A 21,361-nucleotide genomic window follows, 5' to 3' on the forward strand; every position below is an offset into this window, starting at 1 on the left:
ACTAACCAATATGGAAGCGTGACGTCATCGATGTTTGCTAACCGAGCTAGAAGCGTGACGTCATCGCCAGTTTGGCAGTAGCACCGCCCGAGTGTCAACTCCTTCCGCAATCCATGGTATCGATCCCATCAGGAATTAATTAAAAAATTGTTACCACATTGATACCTCACCATGCATCGATCACAGAGATCATATTCGTCTGCGGTATAATCCTTAACTTATGAAATATTTAATGTGCGAATCGATTTATGTAAAAAACATGAGATGCGTGTGAATCGATTCACGCCGCGTGGCGCGAATCCCGCGGGAATCGATTACCACAAACCAGTAATCGATTACTTTTGTGCTCTCTCTTTCTCTCGTGTGCCTCGTATCGTCCGCAATTACCTTATTTATCCAGTCTCGTAATATAACTCCGAGCCTTACCCGAAACGAGACCCACCATCGGAATTGACACAACCGCTTGCGTGCTTTTGAAGACGAATCGATTTGCTTCTGCGCGGGGTTGAATAGATTCCGTGGATCGCGAGCGAGCGTCGTGCGAACGCACGTGGACGTCATCTGCCCCGCGCGTTCGTTGTTTTTAAAACTCCACAAATCATGACTTCCACAACTTCTGTTTCCAAGGTAAGACGTTCCACATTCATCTTCACCACTGCCCACCATCGGATGATCGCTGCAAAGTATGATCTTGTGTTTTGATTATAGTGTGCTGATCTTTTTAAAGGTGCATTGAAAAATGTTGATACTCTGACTCATGCCCCTCCTGCTGTTGTGAAGTGGCCTCATGCAGCCAGCTATGGCTACAGGGTTTGGTGGTATTTTCTTGGTTCTTTCGGTAAAGTCACGTAGAAGGAAAATAATAAAATAATACAAAATAAAATACAATTCCCACGACGTTTCGGCCACAACGCAAGCAGCCGTCCTCAGGTGAAGAACAGGTCTGTCGGAAAGACAGCGTCCGAATGAACACCACCAAGCTTGGCAGCGTATATTTAAGCTGGGTTAGAGGGGGAGAGCGCCTTGACAAAGGAACTTACATATCAACAGAGGAATTTAACATATTTATGGAAAATGCAGATATGGGATTAGTCACTACTTGTGGAATGTGTAGGTGGTGGGGAGGTCTCAAAGTCATATTATGCTCGTGTATTATGTAGGATTAGCAGTAATAAGGGGAGGGAAATTTTAACAGTAAGGAGCTGCAGCAGCCAAATGTTTGGTGGTCCATGTTTGTGTCGTTTATTGTGAAAATTCGGTCACAGTTCCTATGATCACTGTTACATTGCTTTTATGGCTTTATTGTGATGATTTCGAATCGTTTTTTGGTTTGGCCATGTTTGTTTGTTGTAGTACAGAGTTAGACTGATGGCCTTAATCTAAGTTGTCTTGTGGTTGTTGTTGTTTGACTTGCATCCCACTGTGATTTTGCACACAGTGTTGGTGTACGGTGATTTTTCTGCAATATTTTGCTGTCTTTTCTTGGATTTTTTGTTTGCACATAGTCACTTTAAGATGTTTTCTTGTTCATGTTTTTGTTTTTTGTTTGTTGCGGTTGCACCCGATTCAAGAGCCGAATGGCTCCCAGGGCTATACCTAATAAATGATAATCACAAACCTGTCCACCCCTTATCAGTGCCCTATCGTACTACAGACCAATTCAGACCTTATTGGCCACCCCGTACCCTTATAAATCTCAACGTTCATCCTACAAAGTCCCATCACAAGGGAGAAACACAAACAAATAGACACAAACATTTGCTCGTATTGAAACGGCTGTACGCCGTATGCACCTGCAAACTCAATATCCCTGTACAAGAATACAGGTAAACCGTATGGGTTGACAGGTGTGTGATGATGGCTTCTATCTACTTACTGTCGTCAAAAGTTCCACTTGTTAGCAAAGTAGAATTTCATTACGTGTATTGATCGCATTCGAATTGTGTTGAAGGTATCTCTAAAGCAGTGATTCTTAAAACTTTACTGACAGCCTTGCACCCCTTTGGGTCTCAATCGTTTAAAACAAACGTATAATGTTGATACATACATCGGTTTGATAAAACAAAGTAGTGGTTACTTACGTGCCCTTGCTTAATTTGTTTTTTCGATTATTTAGCTTCTGAATAAAATCTGGCCATGTCTCGCACCCCCAGAAAGGGCATCTCACACCCCCAGGGGGTGCGTGCACACCAGAGGTCGCAACCGGGTACCCGATACCCGTACCCTACCCGATACCCGGCTACCCGTACCCGGCCGGGTATCGGGTACGGGTAGCCGTTTGCGACCCTGGTGCAGCCGGGTACCGGTACGGGTAGGCCGTGAGTCACTTGTGAGTAACCGTTTGTTACTCATTTCGGGTAGGGTACGGGTACAGGTAGGGAACGGGTACCCGTACCCAGCCGGGTACGGGAAAGGGTACCCATTTGTGACCCTGGTGCGGCCGGGTACGGGTAAGGAATCAAAACCCGTTTGCGAACTCTGGTGCACACCAGGTTAAGAACCACCGCTCTAAACAATACTTTTTTTATTTTCTAGGGATGCTTTGTCTTCAAGCCTTCTGGCAAGAAAAAGAAAAGTAACGACGGTAAGTGAGTTTAAACGCGTAGGCTTTCGCGACCAATATCCGTAATGCAGGGGTTTTTTGGGGGGTTAGATCGTGTAAATATATAAATGTGTCGTTAAACCCGCCACCACCCAACACGGCCAATTAGTAAGGTTTGTCACGTAAACAGAACATGCCAATTCGTTACTAGTACAGCACACCGGTGTTTACGTGACAACCCTTACTAATTGCCTGTGTTGGGTGGTGGCGGCTTTAATGACACATTTATATATTTACGCGATCTAACCCAAAGAAAAACCTGTATTAAAGGTAAGTAAGATGACTGAATTGTGCATCCTTGATCGAAAATGGGAGGCACATTGAGTGCCATTAAGTTACAAATCTTGACTGTATATATGTGCGTATGTTGAACTTCGTTCGCACCGTACGTAGCCAACCGTGCTAATCGGAGATGCGATTGAGTTCGCCGATCGATTTGTTAAATTGTCTTTGTCAGAGGTGTGCTTCCAGAACGAGAATGGTGAGGTGACCAGGGAGAGCCGTTTGAGGTTCAACACCTACCAGACGCTCAGCCAGGAGCTGAAGACGTCTGCCGAGGTGATGATGGTCGTGACAGTAATCATCACTCTCATCATTCTGCACCACGACATTGTTCGTAAGCTGTTTGTGGAGGCCAGATAAGAGAGTTTTTGTACTCCCTGGAAGTAAAGTTGGAAAGTATACACGTTAACATGTACATAATCGCATGAATTTTTACAATAAATCTTAAGAAATTACACTAGAATCCATCGCCTGCGTGAAGGCCCTGGTCAAAACGCCATCTTATCTAACAGTCTTGCGATGCGTTCAGTCAGTCTTGCACCTGCACGTGAGATGATTTTACAGCTCCCATCGGTAGAGATCCATCCAATCACGCTCTTACGTTTCACTGCCACTTCATCGTTAGTCTCGACAACCAGCTGTCATCTTTTCTAACTCGCTAAAATTGGAAACGCAGTATTGAGGAGTCAAAAGTAGACTCGTCTAGTACCCAATCGGTGCAGGAAAGATTATTTGAGCGACGGATAAATATTGTTTGCAGGCCTTTCAAAGCGGTTGTTCTCATGTTGTAGCGGGCTGTATGAAATTAAGTCGTTGGCTGTGTACAGCCAGCGGGCTGCAGGTTCCCTACCTCTGTTTTATATTCACAGACATAAATACATCCTAGATTTGAAGCTTTCGTGACTGCAATGATTCATATTCTTAGGTTTTTTCGGTAAAGTCACGTAGGTAAAAAATTTAAATTAATAAAAGTAAAATATTTTATTTTTATTTTAATTAATAAAAGTAAAATAAAAATAAAATATTTTACTTTTATTAATTTTAATTTTTTACCTACGTGACTTTACTGAAAAAACCTAAGAATATAAATACATCCTATATTCTGTAGGTGGCTGTGTCCTGAGTATGTATGTATATTTCACTTCTTTCGCACCTTACATAGCCAATAGCCTCTGCTGTGTGGATGTTGTATGCATGCTCAGGCAGTGCATGTCGAGATGAATGCCCAGGTGTTTGAGAAGATGACCTCCTTCCTGTCGGGAGCCCGCGGTGTGGCCTCGGACAACCTTCAGAGCTGGGCAGAGCGACAGAGATCCAACGAAATTCCGACAGCCGCCTTTGTCACAGGTGCCGTTCGTTCCTTTTGACCCCACCTTCACGGTCATTGTGTAACTGTGCCAGCCGTCACAGGGATGTCTTATTAGGATGTTGGCTTTGCCTCTGCCTACCGTAGTGGGGCACGCGCAGTGCTGCTGTGGCATTGATTGCTTTGCGTGGCTCTACGTGTGTGCAGGCGTGAACGTAGCGGATCACGAGGTGGTGTTCCAAACGCTGACGGAGCGGCTGCGCGAGTCTGTCACGCCGCACATCGTGTCCCTTCAGCCGAAGGAGTGCACAGGTCAGTGTCTGTAAATACAGGTCCACGGCAAGGCTGAGCGAGTCCCGCTTTAGTTTCTTAATGTTAGGAATAGCTCGAGGGTTAATTAATGGAGGTTGTAATCCAATAAACGAACAGCTCTTTTTTTGTAGAGTTGTACCTATGATGTGTGTCTCGCGGTTATCGACACGAGTTTGAAGCTTTGTTCATGAGAAGTTAAGGACCCATCCACCGGTGTCAGCTCCAGATTTCAAGGATGACGGTCAACACACTTCTCTCGGCCCATGAAACCATGAACTGATTACACTGGAAAACCTGGTTTGATCACTGGCAGCTGCATGCATTCAAACCTGAGATCTTATCTGTGGCAGCTCAGTGCCTTTACCTCTGAGCCACATACTCACGTCTCAACCGCACGATGGTTGATCACCTTCGCAGGGCTGAAGCAGGCAGTGCAGAAGATTCTCGGTACGCTGCTTGGGAGGCAGACATCGTGCGAGGACGACGAGGGAGAAAGTGACGACTTGGGCGACAGGAAGCCCTTGTCGGCATGGCGGGTGCTACCGTCGTTCTCCGCACTGTGCAGCTGGTACTCGTCTCTGCCGCAGGTACCCTCCGCCTCCGTCATGGGCCCTTGAGCAGAGCTGCTCCAGTCGGACAGACGCAGTCGTTTAACAACAGATGAACCGCACCACCGATTAGCATGCTTGGCTACGTACGGTGCGAAAGAAGTTCAATATACATACAAACCATTGCTTAAACAACACAATTCACACGTTCTGTTGGTCTAAACCCACAGCTGCAAGGTATATATCCTTGTGTTTTATATCAACTTATGTGGCCTTTTATAAACTCATCCAAAATGCACTGGATCTCGTTAACTTTAGAAAGCTACAGTGAGTTGAGCCTGGATAGTGCTTGGGTTTGTGCCAAATGAAAAAAAAGAGGTTATTGTGCAAAGTAGCAGTATCCATTGTACTGTACTTCCACACTCCCACATCTATGCTACACAAACTCCCAACTGCCCAGTGTGCTGGAATATGGTCAAGAAACCCCCACGCCAGATATGGAGTGTGGGAAGCCTTCATCCATGAGTGATAGTAGGCTGTACATGTGTGCACGCGCACATATGTGTATATGGGGTGCAGGGAGCGGTGGTGTAGCGGTTAGCACGCTGCACTATGAACCCTGTGACCTGAGTTAGATTCCCGCTCATGGCCAACATCAGTGATGATTATGTGAACTGGTCACGGGCCTCCCTCTTAGGTCGACTCAGCTTTTAAATAAGTTCCTGGTGCGATGGGTAAATGTCGCCACTAGGGAGGGTAAAGGTGGCTGGATGTGTTGTTGGCCACGCACCCCCTCGTGTGCCATGCCGGCCTTCATAGTCAACAGCACTTCCCCAAAAAGTCTGTTAAAGAAATAAATGGGGATCTTTGTTGTATGTAGCCTGTATCGGACGGTGTGAAAGGCAAGCGGAAGGTGAGCGAGCGGCACAGCACGACTCCCCCCATCGTCATCATCCTTCGGGAGCTCGAGAGCTTTCCGCCACGTGTGCTGCAGGACCTCATCCGCATCTGCAGGTGCCATGTCACCCACATGCTCCCAAACGCTCACTTCTAGCAGGATCTCAGTACGCGGTGCAGTGGCGTAGCTATCGCGTGTGCAGGCAGTGCAACTGCACGGAGGCACATGGCCCAGAATGGCTCAGGCGCTGTGCTATATGAGAGGGAATTTGGTTGACTACTATTACTACAGCTGTAGCACTTCACCGTATGGGGTCATACCGTCCTATATTCCAGACTGTCACTCACAGCAGTCCATACCTTTGGAGTAGAGAGGCTCGCGTCCAGCTCGAACTTGCACAGCCAGGTGTGAGGAGGCTGGCCAGCTGGATGCTTCCAATCGCCGATTAATCTCACTCCTTGTGTCAACTTGACACATAGCTGTGAATCGAACAGGGGTTCCCCATTTTCATTCCTTGTACCAGGATGATCCAACAAACAGTCGTTCGAATTGAATGAGGACCGTCCCATATGGCAGCTAGAAGGTGGAATGAGAATGCTAATGGCACGAGATGAAGTGGCGATAATGTGGTTGAGTGGCTTTATAGCAAACATAAGAAGCCACTGGTACAATGGGCGTTAAGTAGTCTCGTACCATCGTCCGTGTTGCCGTGTGTGCGCATGTAGCCAGTACGTGGACCGGCTACCCCTGGTGCTGGTGCTGGGTATCGCCACGTCGCCCCTGGCACTGCACCGCTTGCTGCCGCACTCCGTGTCATCTCTGCTGTGCGTGGAGCGATTCCAGACGCCGCCTGCCACCGAGTTGCTGTCCTCTACGCTCGACCAGGTGGGGGCTGTGCAAGCAGCACAGAGCTGCTGGCTCATGGGCTCATGTGTACATGTGTAGTGGGCTCAGATAGGCGCGCACACTTCTTGGGAGGCAACACCGTTTATTAACACCAACCACGTTGCACTAACATAGGGTGGTAACCACTGACCTGCTCTGACTAACACACACACCGTCACTCTCCATCTCAGACTCTCGGATACACTAGCGTGACCCAGCCAGGTGGGCTACTAGCGGGTCCGCTGACTGGAGGCTTGACTCTTCTTCTTAGGAGGCTTCTTCACGATCCATCTTCACTCTTGACACGGGCAGCCTCGTGTCCCGTGAGGAAGCTGCTTATATCGGCCTCGGCGTGTCCAGAACCTTCTCGAAGTTCCTCGGCTGTCCACCTGACCACCCAAGGTCCCCCCGGGGCCCCCGGCCCCCACCTTGATAGGTCACGTGTCCAGCCAGGTTCACTCAGTGCCACGGCCTCACCCAACCTCCAGGTCCCTGAACCGGCAATGACGTCATCGCTGCCTCCAGCCGGGATGATGTCATGTGTGTCTGTTTGGACCCGCGGGGTCGTGACGCTCCCCCGCCTAGTGACGTCACACGTGTGTGTGTGTACACAGTAGTGACGCTGTCAGTCACTACACATGTATCTGCTAATCGGCTAACTGCTACTCAGTATCTGTTAATTCAAAAACTGTTCACGTGTTCAATTGTATTCAAGGAGTTTAAAACACCACACTGTAAAGTGTGATCTGCATTTAACAGTCAACATCTCTGCCTTTTCTTCACTCTGAAGAAGGGCCTTTGCTGGGAATGCCACACATACAGACATCTTTTGTCAACCTACTGTTGGACGAGGGCCTCCCCACACCGCTGTGCTGGGCTGCGTGGGTTATTTTACCATAATCTCAAAATGTCTGGACGGTGCGGGTTAGTAAAGGCGGCTAGAATAGACACGGGTGCGTATACGTACTGTAAAACTAGAATTTCCTGCATCATCGTGCATGGAGGTCATCAATCTAAGCACTGTCCTGGCTCCATCCTGCTTAGCTTCCGAGATCTGAAGCATTCTGGGTGATTTGGTCTAAAGCAGCCATGTGACACGAATGATGTATTCCAAGCCGAGTCATTCTTTTGGGTTGAGCTGGCAATGATGCCACAGTCGCCCGGGTACAAATGGACTTCGGGTCAATGTGAATGAAGCGTTTCATATCTACCTTTCAGCTGCTGCTAACGGATCGCTTCCTCTTCAAACTGAGCGGCAAAGCCCTGCAGGTGCTCATCGGAATCTTCCTCTACCACGACTTCTCCGTCAGGAACTTTGTCAAGGGCTTACAGGTAGGAGAGATTAATCCATTTATTCCAAGATCAGAAGTCGATTCTAACAGTCACAATACACACGCCAATTTGCGTGTGAATATTGCTCGTGTAGTAATGGTTCGAAATGTATTGTAATAATATACAGCCATTTGTCAGTTCAACGTTGGATAAATGCCTCCCCCATACTGTGTTGGTCATGGGAGTTGTAATGACCATGCTTCACCATGGTGGTTATTGTGGGTTTGGGAAGGCAGGACCAGGATCAGTTCAGATATCACTCGTTACTTCTGTTAGCTGTGGCCTATAAGCGAACCCAGGTGGCTGGGTTCACAGCATAGTTCATGAACAATGATGCCACTGCCCCACCCTATGTAAAAAAATCAAATTTTATGCAGATGTTGTCTTAAGGCTAATGGAAAGAACAAGAGAAAACAAACGAGTCAGACATTATCTATGATACAACATACAATTAATTCCTGAATATGATTTGTCAAACCACATCTTAGACATTCATCAAATTAAAGAGGGAAGGGTGATTTTTATCACATGGCTATACTGCTTGTTCCACCATCACAATCAGAGCATTCAGTGATTCATGTCCAACGATCGCTTCATTTTTTACGGTTCTTTCGGTAAAGTCACGTAGAAGGAGACAGAGTCTCATTCAGACTCTGTCTCCTTGACAGACCTGGTCTTCACCTGAAGACGGCTGCTTGCGTTGTGGCCGAAACGTCGTGAGAATGATTTTATTGTGTTTTATTTTTATTATTTTATTATTTTCCTTCTACGTGACTTTACCGAAAGAACCAAGAAGATGATGAATCCCTGCAGTCACGAAAGAAGCTTTAAATCGAAATTTAAGACCGCTTCATTGCTCGCTGACTCGCATACTTTATTTCATCCTTGCAGTTTGCCATGATGGAGCACTTCTACGAGCAGCCGCTGAGCATGCTGTGTGTGCCGCCGTCCAGCCTGAAGGCTCACGTCGCTTCACTCGGACCGGAGCTCTGTGAGGCCGTGCGTCAGGCACCTTCCTTCTGCCGGTTCGTCAGCAGTATTGGCACAGTGTACATCCTTACTTAGGGTCGGAATTGGATTCAGTACCTGTTGCGGGCCACCCATTGAGACACGGGCCTTATCATAATCATCATCAGAATTGCGTAGATGACGAAGGCCCGTTGTGCCAACCCAGAGTATCCATATTCTTAGGTTTTTTCGGTAAAGTCACGTAGGTAAAATTTTTTCATTTTTACCTACGTGACTTTACCTTGATACAGCTATCGTGCTGTGACGGTTCCACCTGAAGACGGAAGCTTGTGTTGCCTCCGAAACGTCGTGATTTTTATTTTATTTTACTTTGTATTTTACTTTTTATTAATTACATTTTTTTACCTACGTGACTTTACCGAAAAAACTTAAGAATATGAATCCTTACAGTCACAAAAGCTTCAAATCTAGAACAGAGTATCCATGTTTCACCGCATTGTAGAAAGCCTCCTGCAAGGTGTCTCAACAGATCTGACGAACAGACGAGTCCATAGGACGGCCCATTGGATGGTGCCACGATGGAGATGGTTGAGATCTACTCTTTACCTGGATGGATAGAAGTAGGGCATGGTGTGTGGGGAGTATCTTTTAGCCAAACAGGTGAATCGATCTTGAGTGGATAATTTCATCGATCGCAGGAAAACCAGTCTTTGATGAGACTTCGGTGTTGCGAACAGAGTCTTGCCATCTGCGGCCAAAAATGTGCTGCTGACAACGCATATGGAAGGACTGCAGCCTGTTTGGGTCTGAGTCTAAGTCTTGGCACCACACAGTAGGACAGGTATCATGAAAGTGTTGTATATTCAGATCTTGGTAAATGTGCTGGCATGATGTTGAGGCCAGATGTTGTACAAAAACTGCAAAATACACACTTTAGCATCATCTAACAACAACTCAAGTATATTGTTTTCTAAGGGCTCACCTTTATTATGATGACAAAAGTGTCAAATTGGCAAAACTGTGTTGTCAGGTCAAAAATATTCCCCTCTAGCACCATAATTTCTCTCTGAACTACAGTCCCAATTGGATGACATACTATGCCCAAGAAAAAAAAAATCCACACCATGATCATACAAACAATGGCCCACATTTAAAATTGTTTTGAAATGTGCATGCAAAATCGGGGAACTGTTTATTTATATTTAACAGTTGTTGAATTGTATCTACCTTTTAAGTATTATAGTTGTAAGATTTCAGGCACTTTAACATCATGGAACTGCCCCTTTGCGTTCCATATAATGCTCTAAATTACTTTAAATCTCAATGGACACAGCCTGCAACGTGAACAGTCTCACAAACAACAATGCAGTGCTGCGCCATAAATTGCTACTAATGGCTGGTCCATGTGAAACTAAAATGGGCACCATGGTGGCGAGATGTTAACTCCCTTGGCTGGTATACAGGAGGTCGTGGGTTGAATCCCGATCATGACGCCTGTATATTTGGAGTTTGCATGTTCTCCACGTAGTCATGTCGATTTTTCTCCGGGTCCTACGCTGTTTCCCTCCACATTTTAGAAACATGCATGTAGAGTCTTAATTTTGGAGCTTTCGTGACTGCAGGAATTATTCTTTGGTTCTTTCGGTAAAGTCACGTATAAAGATAAAATAATAAATTAAATAATAGCATACGACGTTTCGATTGCAACACAAGCAATCATCATCAGGTATAATGAAATAGCGACATAAAATCTAACCAGAAAACTATAGACAGACATATAAGCAGACAGATATCACCAAGATACATAGCGAGAGCAACACAGGTACAGAGAGGGGTGATCGTCTCTGTGGGGTGGCCTTAAATAGACAGAGGGGGGCGGAGGCAGCGAGAGGGAGGGGTTAGAGACAAAATTTACATGTCAATGAGTACGAGGAGACGCGTAGAGAAGTACGCAGGCTTAGAGGGAGAAAGAAACACACTAAAATTAAATAACCTGGCAAAGTATCGAAATGTTATGTAAAACGACACAGAGAGTCGGTCAACACACAATTAACGCATAGCCTGATCGATTACGTATTTCAAAGATTGCTAAGTTAGAATTTAAGTGAAAATTCCAAAGAAAGACAAAAGATAAAAACAAGAGGAACGGAGACACACAGACAGAGCAGAACCTAAGAACGACAAAGAATGCATTTAGAGTATTTCACTACTATAAATGTACACATTTGTGGCCAGGTCACTTCTGAAAAAGAGCTATGTAGCTCAGTGGGCCTTACCTGGCAAAATAAAAATCTCGATTTAAAGCTTTCGTGATTGCAGGGATTCATCTTTTTGGTTCTTTAGGTAAAGTCACGTAGAAGGGAAATAATAAAATAATAAAAATAAAACATAAAATAATTCTCACGACGTTTCGGCCACAACGCAAGCAGCCGTCTTCAGGTGAAGAACAGGTCTGTCAGAAAGACAGTGTCATTCAGACGTCCTCAGGTGAAGAACAGGTCTGTCACCTGAGGACGGCTGCTTGCGTTGTGGCCGAAACGTCGTGATAATTATTTTATTATGTTTTATTTGTATTATTTTATTATTTCCCTTCTACGTGACTTTACCGAAAGAACCAACAAGAAAAATAAAAATCGTTAAAAATAGTTTATAGTTGACAATGCTAAAGGATTCTGGTGGTCACTTCATAGGTACATGGAGGGCAGGAAGGCAAAGGAGCAGGACCGACTCCTGACTGATAACGAGTACCTTAAGGTAAGTGGACACCAGCCTTGGCTGCATGGTTTCCTGCTTCCTGCCATTATACTGCATGCCACTTAGCATACAGTAAACACTCAATTATCTGGGCTGCAGATTAACTGTGCTTGTCAAAGAAAGAGCTCAATGCACGTGCTGGATTAATTGTTAGCTGTTCTTCACTCCTCAAGGATCAGTGACCTGTGTCACAGCAAACACATCTGCAAGTTAAACCGATTACTTTAAGAAGCAATAAAAACAGACGGGGACTTTGGTGTCTTCTCCCCCATTCTACCCCGATAAACAATACACAAGCCCACTTTACGTGTGTTTTGAACTATCTGTGTTTTAGTATTTATTCATGCAACTCCACTCTCCATTACCATGCAGAATGGAGAGTTTACTCTGTAGCTCGGTGGGATTGAATGTTCATTGTCTTACATGATTATTTTTGTTGTTGTTGTTGTTGTGAAATAGACGATCCCGTTTAGCCAGTTTCCAGGATATTTTTCAATAGATCTGTGATGCTTGAGCACAGCAGCAACACAAAGAAAAAATACCGACTTCAAAATTTCAGAGAACGAGTACAGGCCCCTTAAGGAATATTGAAAAGCACGAGGATAAAAAAGAGTGCAGATATAATGAGAGCAAGAGGTGCCAGCAAAGTTTCAGTACATGTGCAAGCAAGCTCTGTATTTCAGTCTTAGCAGTGACGTAAACACACGCAAATCGAAATAGACCGTGCACACGTGTGGGAGCAAGATGTGCCAGATAAACGTTGTGTGCAAATAAGCTCTGCTTTGGCCTAATAGAGGGGAGTGAAGGGAGGTAACCAAGTTCTAGATTTGAAGCTTTCGTGACTGCAAGGATTCATACTCTTGGTTCTTTCGGTAAAGTCACGTAGGTAAAAAATGAAATTAAAATAAAACAATAAAAATCACGACGTTTCGGAGGCAACACAAGTCTCCGTCATCAGGTGGGACCGTCACAGCCAGATTAGCTGATGCAGCTAATCTGGCTGATGCAGCTAATCTGGCTGTGACGGTCCCACCTGATGACGGAGACTTGTGTTGCCTCCGAAACGTCGTGATTTTTATTGTTTTATTTTAATTTTAATTTCATTTTTTACCTACGTGACTTTACCGAAAGAACCAAGAGTATGGTAACCAAGTTGTAGGTGAGATGTAAGAGTATTTCACCTGATTATGTGCTCGCTAACAGCACTTGCAGTAAGTCTACGAGGCTGTGGCAAGGTCTTTGTCGTTGATGCTTGTATATAATTCATACGGGTACCACCAGGACCGTGTGTGTATCCTGCTGTCCGAGCTTCACCGATACCATCGGCGGTTCTTCCTGATGCTGCGGGGTCTGCACACCTTCACGCACCAGCTGCCCGGACACCCACTCGGCAAGCAGGTGCCGGCCTAGGACGTTACAGGGTCCACTCACCAGTCCCTCCTAACAGGCAGAGTGCTCTGAGAAAACACTGCCAAATTTCCAGATGGTTATATCACCTGGACAGTCTGAACCTTCCCAGAAAACTTACCACATTTATTAACACTTCTTTATAACAGATAAAATATATGATAGGCGGATGTTTCGGGCAGTATTAATTACGTGCGTATTACATTTTTTGTATTTTTGCTCGAGCACCATTGAAAACTCTAGATTTGAAGCTTTCGTGACTGCAAGGATTCATACTCTTAGGTTTTTCGGTAAAGTCACGTAGGTAAAAAATAAAAAATAATAGAAATAATAATAAAAATAAAATAATAAATCATGACGTTTTGGAGGCATGACGGAGACTTGTGTTGCCTCCGAAACGTCGTGATTTATTATTTTATTTCTATTATTATTTCTATTTTTTTTACCTACGTGACTTTACCAAAAAATTTAAGAGTATGAACCATTGCAAACGTTGAAATATGACGTCGTCATCTCGTTATGCGGCTCAGAAGGTGACGTTAATCAGAGGACAAACCTGTTGGAAAGAGTGACAAAATCCACGCGTAAGCATTATATATTTGTTCCTTTGAGAAGTGAGATTGAGTGCCATGCCATGTGAATTGTGCTTTGGCGACGTGCACACTTCTCGCGGTCTGCAGGTGCGGGAGCTGTACTGCAGCGTCCTTGAGTCCCCAGTGTGGGAAAGTGAAGGCTACTCATCCGCCATGCATCTCCTCCGGTGGGTGTCCTCGCTTCCTGACCAGACATCCCCCATCGCCGCCGCCACCATCGTTATTATTGTGATCGTCACAGGTGCGGAGGGTGAGACCTCTGCTGCCAAATGGCGATGAGCATAGTCCCCATGTAGGGGAAGCCTTCTCCCCTCCAACCACCCGATTGCTCGTGGTGAGGTGTTCTGTTTTTATGAGGCTGATGATAAGGCCCCCCTCCTCGTTGTGGCAACGTCGAGGTTCAACAGGGCCTCCAACTCCTACTCAGAATGAGCATTGATTACCAGAAATGTCTGATGTGGTTGACCTCGAGTGTTTCCATAACTGCCTGGGAGCTGCCGTTGAATCATTGAATCGGGGGGATGGGGCACAGTGGCAGAGGGAGACAATTGCTGTTCATGAGGTGGTTATATATTATATCATTATATTATTTTATTATATTATATTATTTTATTATGTTTTATTTTTATTATTTTATTATTTCCCTTCTACGTGACTTTACCGAAAGAACCAAGAAGATGAATCCCTGCAGTCACGAAAGCTTTAAATCGAAATTTGAGGTGGTTATAGTCACCGGCAGTAGTGGGGAGTGGTAGTGTCGTGGTTAGCGCACTGAGCTATGAACCCGGCGACCTGGGCTTGATTAGCGCTCGTGGCCAATAGCAGTGATGATTATCCGAATCAGTCCTGGGCCTTCCCTAGGATGACTTCGCCTCAAATGAGTATCTGGTTCGATGTCTAAACATCGCCATTCAGGAGTCAAAGGTGGCCAGGTATTGTATTGGCCACCCACTCCCTCGTGTGCCCTGCCGAACTTCAGAGATGTTCATCAACGGCATTTGCCCCAAAAGTCTATTTCGGTTATATGAGGGATCGTTGTTTTTGTTTTACAGTCCCCTGCCGGCTCTAAAACAGAATTGCAACTAGCATTACTGCAGTGACACGCTCGCCTTGCCATGTGCCAGGATGCTCGCCCGGGATGAGCTCTGCTGTCTGCTGGAGAGCTGTGTGGAGCAGCTGTCGACCGCCCCGACTGATCCTGAGCTACAGGGTGCGGTCACGTCACTCCAGGATGTCCTACAAGGCCTGCATGCACTTGGCGAGCCCGGCGGGGTACCCAACGTCGAAGAGATGGCGTTGCCGGTACAAAAAGTGCCAGTGCTTGGAAAGACCGACCTGCACCAGCTGCAGAAGGTGAGGGGCAAGCGCACAAATGTCGCTGTGTGCGAAACTTGATGCACAGTGCTCACCATACACGAGACACTGCAAACCACGTGCTACATACTGCACACAATGCAACACATGCTGTACAAAGCTAAGTATACTTTGTTCAACCACCACACTCCAGGTCAAAACAATTCTTATTCTGTTGCTTTCCATATACTGCTTGACTTTGGAATTCCTTCCCGTCATCTCATCTCCCAAGTCCTTATAACATTGCTCAATTCAAGAAACATTAACTCTTATCCACTATCAGAGTCACTTGGTGTTTTGGGCCTTTGAGCCTGTGCCTAGCAGGCTGCATAATACTTAGCATTGAATACCATGCCCGCTGCATAGCACACACGGCTGACGTATCGAGGCACAGGCATGCGCGTCGCATTGCGACCATTCCGTTTACAATGTTCCTGCCGCAGACATTGATGGAGATGCAGGCGGCGAAGAAGCAGCAGAAGAAGTCGAGTCCCTACGAGGTGCTCCGTACCAAAGCTGTGGATCTGCTCGACGATCTGGTCAGGTGGGTAGAGGCCGCAACAGCTTGAAAAGAGTCGCCCAATATGGCACACCAAGCATCCCATGGTGTGACATATCGTATTGCATGGGGGTTAATTTGGCTTGGTTTACAGTGGGGCATTTCATCTCTATATCTGTGTTCAACTCGCACTTTCAGATTAGTACACTTTTACTGCGCCCGACACTTGCTGTACTGACATGTGGCCACCTTTAGATTGGCTCCAGACTTGGTGCAATTAGAAAAGTGCCAACCCTAGAACTACCTGGTGCGCGTGATCGTTATTTAGTTGATCACTTTCGAGATTGCAGCATCCATTCTGCTGCTGCTAGCACATTCATTCCCTTATTTAATGCTGTCATCCCATGTTGATGTCCGTCTTCTAGACCCCACTACCCCTCACACTTTCCGTTTACCTTGCAGCACTTTAATGTTTAATGTTTTACCAACTTCATCTCTCCTCACCTTTCCCCACGTCTCTCATTTTCCTTTAGCTCTGTACCCCCCCCCGCCCTTGCCTCTTCCCAATGTCTGCCCCCCTGCCCTTATCACTCTACCCATCCAACCCTCGTCACCCACTTTATTTTAGCAGGTGTTTAAAGAATGTTTTTTTAACTCGCAATCTCTTCAGGTACTTTAACCCATTTTTTTAATACTGTTTATAATTACGTTTTATTGTGTGTACAGTGCTCTGAGATCCTGTGGCTTGAAGTACGCTCTATCAAAACACATTCTAATTATTTACAAAAGCACTACAGTATATAGAATCGGTGCATGTATTTAGCTGCAAAGTGGCCACTTTTGATACATTACAAACTGCAGAGCTTTTCGCGTTTGTCAGGCTTGTTGGGAATTCCGTCCAGCTTTACCAACCGATTGTCGAAGCAAACTGCGCGTTGCTTCTGAAACATATTTGCCTTTACACAGGAAATACCTGCAGCCACCTGAAGGGCAGACGCTGCACGAAGTGAGCTACTTTAGCGACTCCTCCACACTGAAGCAGCACCTCAACGCGTCGCCACGTGCAGCCATCCAGATGGCGCTCACCAACCCTTACTACTACCTGCAGGTGAGCAATAAATTCACCCGTAAAAACAAAGTTTTTCACTATAAATCCTTTATATGCGTGGCGGCTAGAGTCCTCTCGTCCTCTGGCTTGAGATGGCTGCCACCTATGGGGCAGATGATTGCCTGCCACCATTAAGCAATTGGTAATTAAATAGAATTTATTTTTTCCTAAAAAGTGTAAAATTTTGGAAAAAACATTTCACGAAAATAAATTGTCACGTACAACGAGTCTGTGTGCAAAATGTCAGCTCGATTGGATCACGGGAAGTGGGTTAAAAAACGACCGAAAGATTTGCACGGTCGTAAGTGCGCAAGCAAGCAAGCAAGTGAACTTAATATAAAGGATTTAAAAAGCAGCGGCTCTAGCAGAGCTTCATACGTAGTACAGCAGCTGATCGGCGAAGCGTGGTGGAAGATTCCTGTGATCCGTTGCCATGGATGCAAAGATTTGGCGGATCTTGTAGATTTGTAAAAACTCAGATCTTCGTGCGCTCGGAGTTGGCTAAAGCATGGCAGTATAGAAAGGTCGGTTCATGAATCTGTGAATGCAGAGAATTGTGTTATCTTTACGTATGTCTAGGCCTATTTAAGGACTGCTTTTTAAAGTTATTCATATGCATTTGCGGCTCTTTAAATATCAAGTTTATCACCGAATTCGAAAGTAAAATGCCTCGTTATTTTGGTTGCTGACCCCTGGTCTAGGTTACTCCAGTTCATTTCAACGTACAAAACACTCAGTAAAATTGAATTGGTCAAACAACCTTTTGAAAGAAATACAATTGAAAACTCAAGCTTTCCTGGATAAGTAAAGAACCTTTTTAGTTTCGCCAGTCAATGGGCTGCGTGTTGGTCGAGAGACGGAATGGGATTTGAGCATGTCCGAATCCTGATATACCATAAACGCTGGAGGGTAGTGACTGTCATTGAACCGGGAGCGGTTGAACAACATTGTTTGCTGGTCATGGGTTCTGTCTCCCGTGGGACTCATTGAGCCCTGGTTGCTTCAGCCCCCTAAACTTGTCCTTTTTGGCCTCATATTGCACTGCACTGCACTATTTCCGTCTCCCATGTGCACGTGCCCTTACCTCCCTTCCTATTTGATCTTCTTCCCCAATGTAGTATCTCACTTTCATATATCATCTTGAGATGCGGTTACATAAATTGTTGTGATGATGATGATGATGTGCGCCATCAGAACAAGGCCTTGCGCAGCGCGGAGGGCAGCATCACCAACATGGCTCCAGATATATGCATCGCCTATAAGCTGCACCTGGAGTGCGGTTGCATGATTAACCTGTACGACTGGCTGCAGGTAAGCACACACAAAACAAGTTGCCACCGTATGAGATTGAGGTGTGTGTCAAATGAGCAAACTGATTACGTTAATGCAGGAATAGCACTCCAGAAGAGACTTAATCCTGGAGAGACGTTTTGGAGTTAATCCATATGAAGCTGGTTAACTACCACTTAAGTCTGTGGTTGAGAGTTCTGAAATGCACTCCATAGGGATAAAGAACCTTTTTGCCAATATTGTCTGTTCCATCAGCAACTATAACAACTTTTGAACATTGGTAATAAATGTCAGTATTGTATGTTAAACGTAGTGACTATAATTATTTAAAAAAAAACAGCTGATGGCACAGCGAAAGCGAATCGGGGATTAAAGGGTGGAGTTTATAGCCTCTAAATGAAGCATCATTCAATGGGATTCCTCAACAAATGAGTTGCTGATACTCCCCAAGAGCTCTGAATCATATATAAATAATTTCTCTGGAATCAACTTTTTTTATACATTGTTCAATCCAACATCCTTGTTTTTTTTAAGTCCACAATTTTTTTTTAAATCCAGTTTTAAAAGTATATTTTTTGTGAAGCTTAAAGTAAGTTTTGTCTATATCACCACTGCTATGTGCCTGTGATCCCAGGCCTTCCAGACAGTGCTGCAAGCTGGGAACGACTCTGAAGAGACCGAAACACCTCACGTCATTGACCAACAAATTCAGTATCCTTTTTACTGCCAAGCACCTGTGGGGTTTGTAATCCATCATTGCTTCAGCCAAATATGCTCACATGCTTTACACACTGCCTGTTGATTGGCTGCTACAGAAAATGGGCGTGTCCATAGGACGTCCTTTACCAAATCTTGCCAGAGCACACACTTGTGCAGGCCTCACTTTTTCCAGTTTGTCTTAAGATTAGCCGAGCAACTGCCTGAAAAGCTCTTGAATCCTGAAACTGTTTACAGGCGAAATGAAGCGTGCTATATGTATGTACAATTTGGCAAATCCATTTTTTTACACTGGAGACAGATTGAGGATTCATTAGGTTAATACAAAAGCCGAATGGCTACTACAGTGCCAAGCTTTTTCATAAATCAATAACAATTTATACCATTCCCGCATGCATAATTCCATGCAATTAAATATATTTTCAATGGTGAATCAACACTCCCTTACATGCCTAATACTGGTAGGAACCTCCTGGTTACACCAGCCCACAGGGGATTATTGTGTCCGTCCATCGTGCATCCAAAAATGGGAGGGGTGGGGAGGGATGGGGAGGGGCTGGGTGGGGAGGGTGGGGCTGGGTGGGGGGGGGGGGCTGGGTGGGGAGGGGCTGGTCACCCCGTGGTGCCCTTATAAAACTCAACGTTTAACCTACTCACGCCGACTTGTGCCCGCCCTCAGTCGGCCATATTTACGGAATACACCACGCCGCCGTTGACCCTGGCCATTGACCGAGCAACCCAATGTTCCTACCAGCTCCCTCCGCAGGAATGTTATTTAATCACGATTAAGGAACTACAGGGGTGGAACAGTGACAATGCACTATGAACCCAGCCACATGAGCTAGATTCCCAGCCATGCTGAACAGTGGTGATATCTGAAAATATTCCGGGCACCTCCCCTTCACCAATGCACACTGACCAACATCGTGCAGTTATGGTCATTACCACCTCCATAACGGAGATGGTAGAGGGAGGCCTTAATCCAGAAGAGCCTTGAGAAGGGGTGGTTGACTTTTAAGATATTACAACTGTAGGTAGCTACCAGATGGCTAAGGGCTCGTCCATAAATGACGTCACGCACCTAGGGGGAGATGTGACGGCACATCAAAATGCTTAACTTTAAATATAGACAACACTTTCTACTTAAATAGACTTTTTAATGTTTTCTCCTACATCAATGCAGCGGCACATTAAATATGCACTACTATGGCAATAGTTTAAAGCGATTTGAAGCATGTTTAAAAAAAAATTGGTGGGGGGCAGAGCTTTATAACGTCATATTTGAGGGGGGGGGTCTGACTTTTTGTGACGCGTGTGACAAGGGGGGGGGGTCCACAATCGTCCAAATCATGTGACGTCATTTATGGACGGCCCCTAATGCGTTTGGGCTGCCCCAATGAAAATGAACTCGGGTGACCAACTAGTTGGTTGCAATATCTACAAAACTTGTTCATACTCTTTGGTTCTTGTTTGGCCAAGCTGTTGTCCTGAATTGTTACGCACCCAGCGCACGGTTCATTCGTGCAGTCTCCGAACTGCAGTTCCTGGGCTTCGTCAAGCCCACCAAGCGCAAGACAGACCATGTGGCTCGTCTGACTTGGGGTGGCTGCTGAGGCATCAATCCTGCTTGGTGGTAATATTGCATACAATGATGGTAATGTCAACAAATCGTTTTTCAATTAGTGAATGAACAGTGGACATGTAGTCATTAAGGTAAATACTACCCAGCAGTGAAAATGCAAAGATAATTTAACATGAGCAGCCTCCAGTGCGTAAGTGTGGATTCGATTTTCAAACAATGCTAATTAAATCAGACCACGACTGGACTGGCTTGTATAAAACATTGACTGCATGCATGGTGGTGCTGCACCAAGGATAGTCAAGAGAATCCAGTTCCCACTGCACTGCAATAGGTTCTTGTAAATACTCGTATGCTGTAAATATTAATGCGGTTTGTGCTTTAATAAACATTTACGATTTGCGCATTGAATTGAGAAGTGTCATAACCTTAACCTTGGAGCTGGTATTTGCAGTCTGCCATCTTGTTCAATGAATAGCCATATACATCTTACAAAATGGTGTAAAGACTCAATGCATTTCCATCTTTTAAAAATACAATTAAAATTAATAAAAAATGTTCTTTGCAGGCAGATCCATGTGTTAATACGGAGGTATCAAGTTCGAGGGGTAGGTAACACTATCAAGAGATTATTTTTAAAGCATTAAATGTTATTTTCCAGGGTCTGCCCATACCACAAATCTGCAAATCACGAGTAAAATGAGTAAATTTGTAAACCCAACATCAATACGAGACATTTCCACATGAACCAATGTGCGTAAATTGGTATACTGCGACCTATGGCATCAGAAAAGTCAAACAGAACACTTCCATGTTTGGAATACAAAACTACCAGTTGCTATTGCCAGGGTGGAATAGAATGCGTCAATCTTGTGAAAAGCAACCCCACGTTCTCACAAGTACACCTTGTTGCTGGGCCTAAAACTT

The 21,361-nt window shown here is 45.2% G+C and overlaps 1 protein-coding gene across 1 annotated transcript; it reads left to right on the top strand.

Annotated features, from left to right (window-relative positions):
- Positions 1 to 509: 509 nt before the first annotated feature.
- On the top strand, positions 510 to 20,845 carry ORC3 (origin recognition complex subunit 3). The gene is made up of 19 exons (XM_078615527.1): positions 510 to 627; positions 2,536 to 2,584; positions 3,060 to 3,160; positions 4,087 to 4,231; positions 4,398 to 4,502; positions 4,920 to 5,089; positions 5,931 to 6,064; positions 6,674 to 6,833; positions 8,052 to 8,165; positions 9,057 to 9,190; positions 11,825 to 11,888; positions 13,170 to 13,286; positions 13,976 to 14,055; positions 15,013 to 15,241; positions 15,685 to 15,785; positions 16,707 to 16,848; positions 18,043 to 18,159; positions 18,773 to 18,849; positions 20,363 to 20,845. Exons 1-19 carry the CDS (start codon positions 601 to 603, stop codon positions 20,466 to 20,468), a joined length of 2,172 nt encoding a protein of 723 aa, XP_078471653.1. The 5' UTR covers positions 510 to 600; the 3' UTR covers positions 20,469 to 20,845.
- The last annotated feature ends 516 nt before the right edge of the window (positions 20,846 to 21,361 follow it).

Source organism: Lampetra planeri, chromosome 47 (genome assembly GCF_965212315.1).
Source record: "Lampetra planeri chromosome 47, kcLamPlan1.2.h2, whole genome shotgun sequence".
Taxonomy (NCBI): Eukaryota; Metazoa; Chordata; class Hyperoartia; order Petromyzontiformes; family Petromyzontidae; genus Lampetra; species Lampetra planeri.

Excerpts from the sequence above, each read along its gene's own strand:
- ORC3 (XM_078615527.1), top strand. The coding sequence starts at position 601 with ATGACTTCCACAACTTCTGTTTCCAAG. Across the intron at positions 4,232-4,397 it reads GACAGCCGCCTTTGTCACAG|GCGTGAACGTAGCGGATCAC; the intron begins GTGCCGTTCGTT and ends ACGTGTGTGCAG. Across the intron at positions 11,889-13,169 it reads CTGATAACGAGTACCTTAAG|GACCGTGTGTGTATCCTGCT; the intron begins GTAAGTGGACAC and ends GGGTACCACCAG.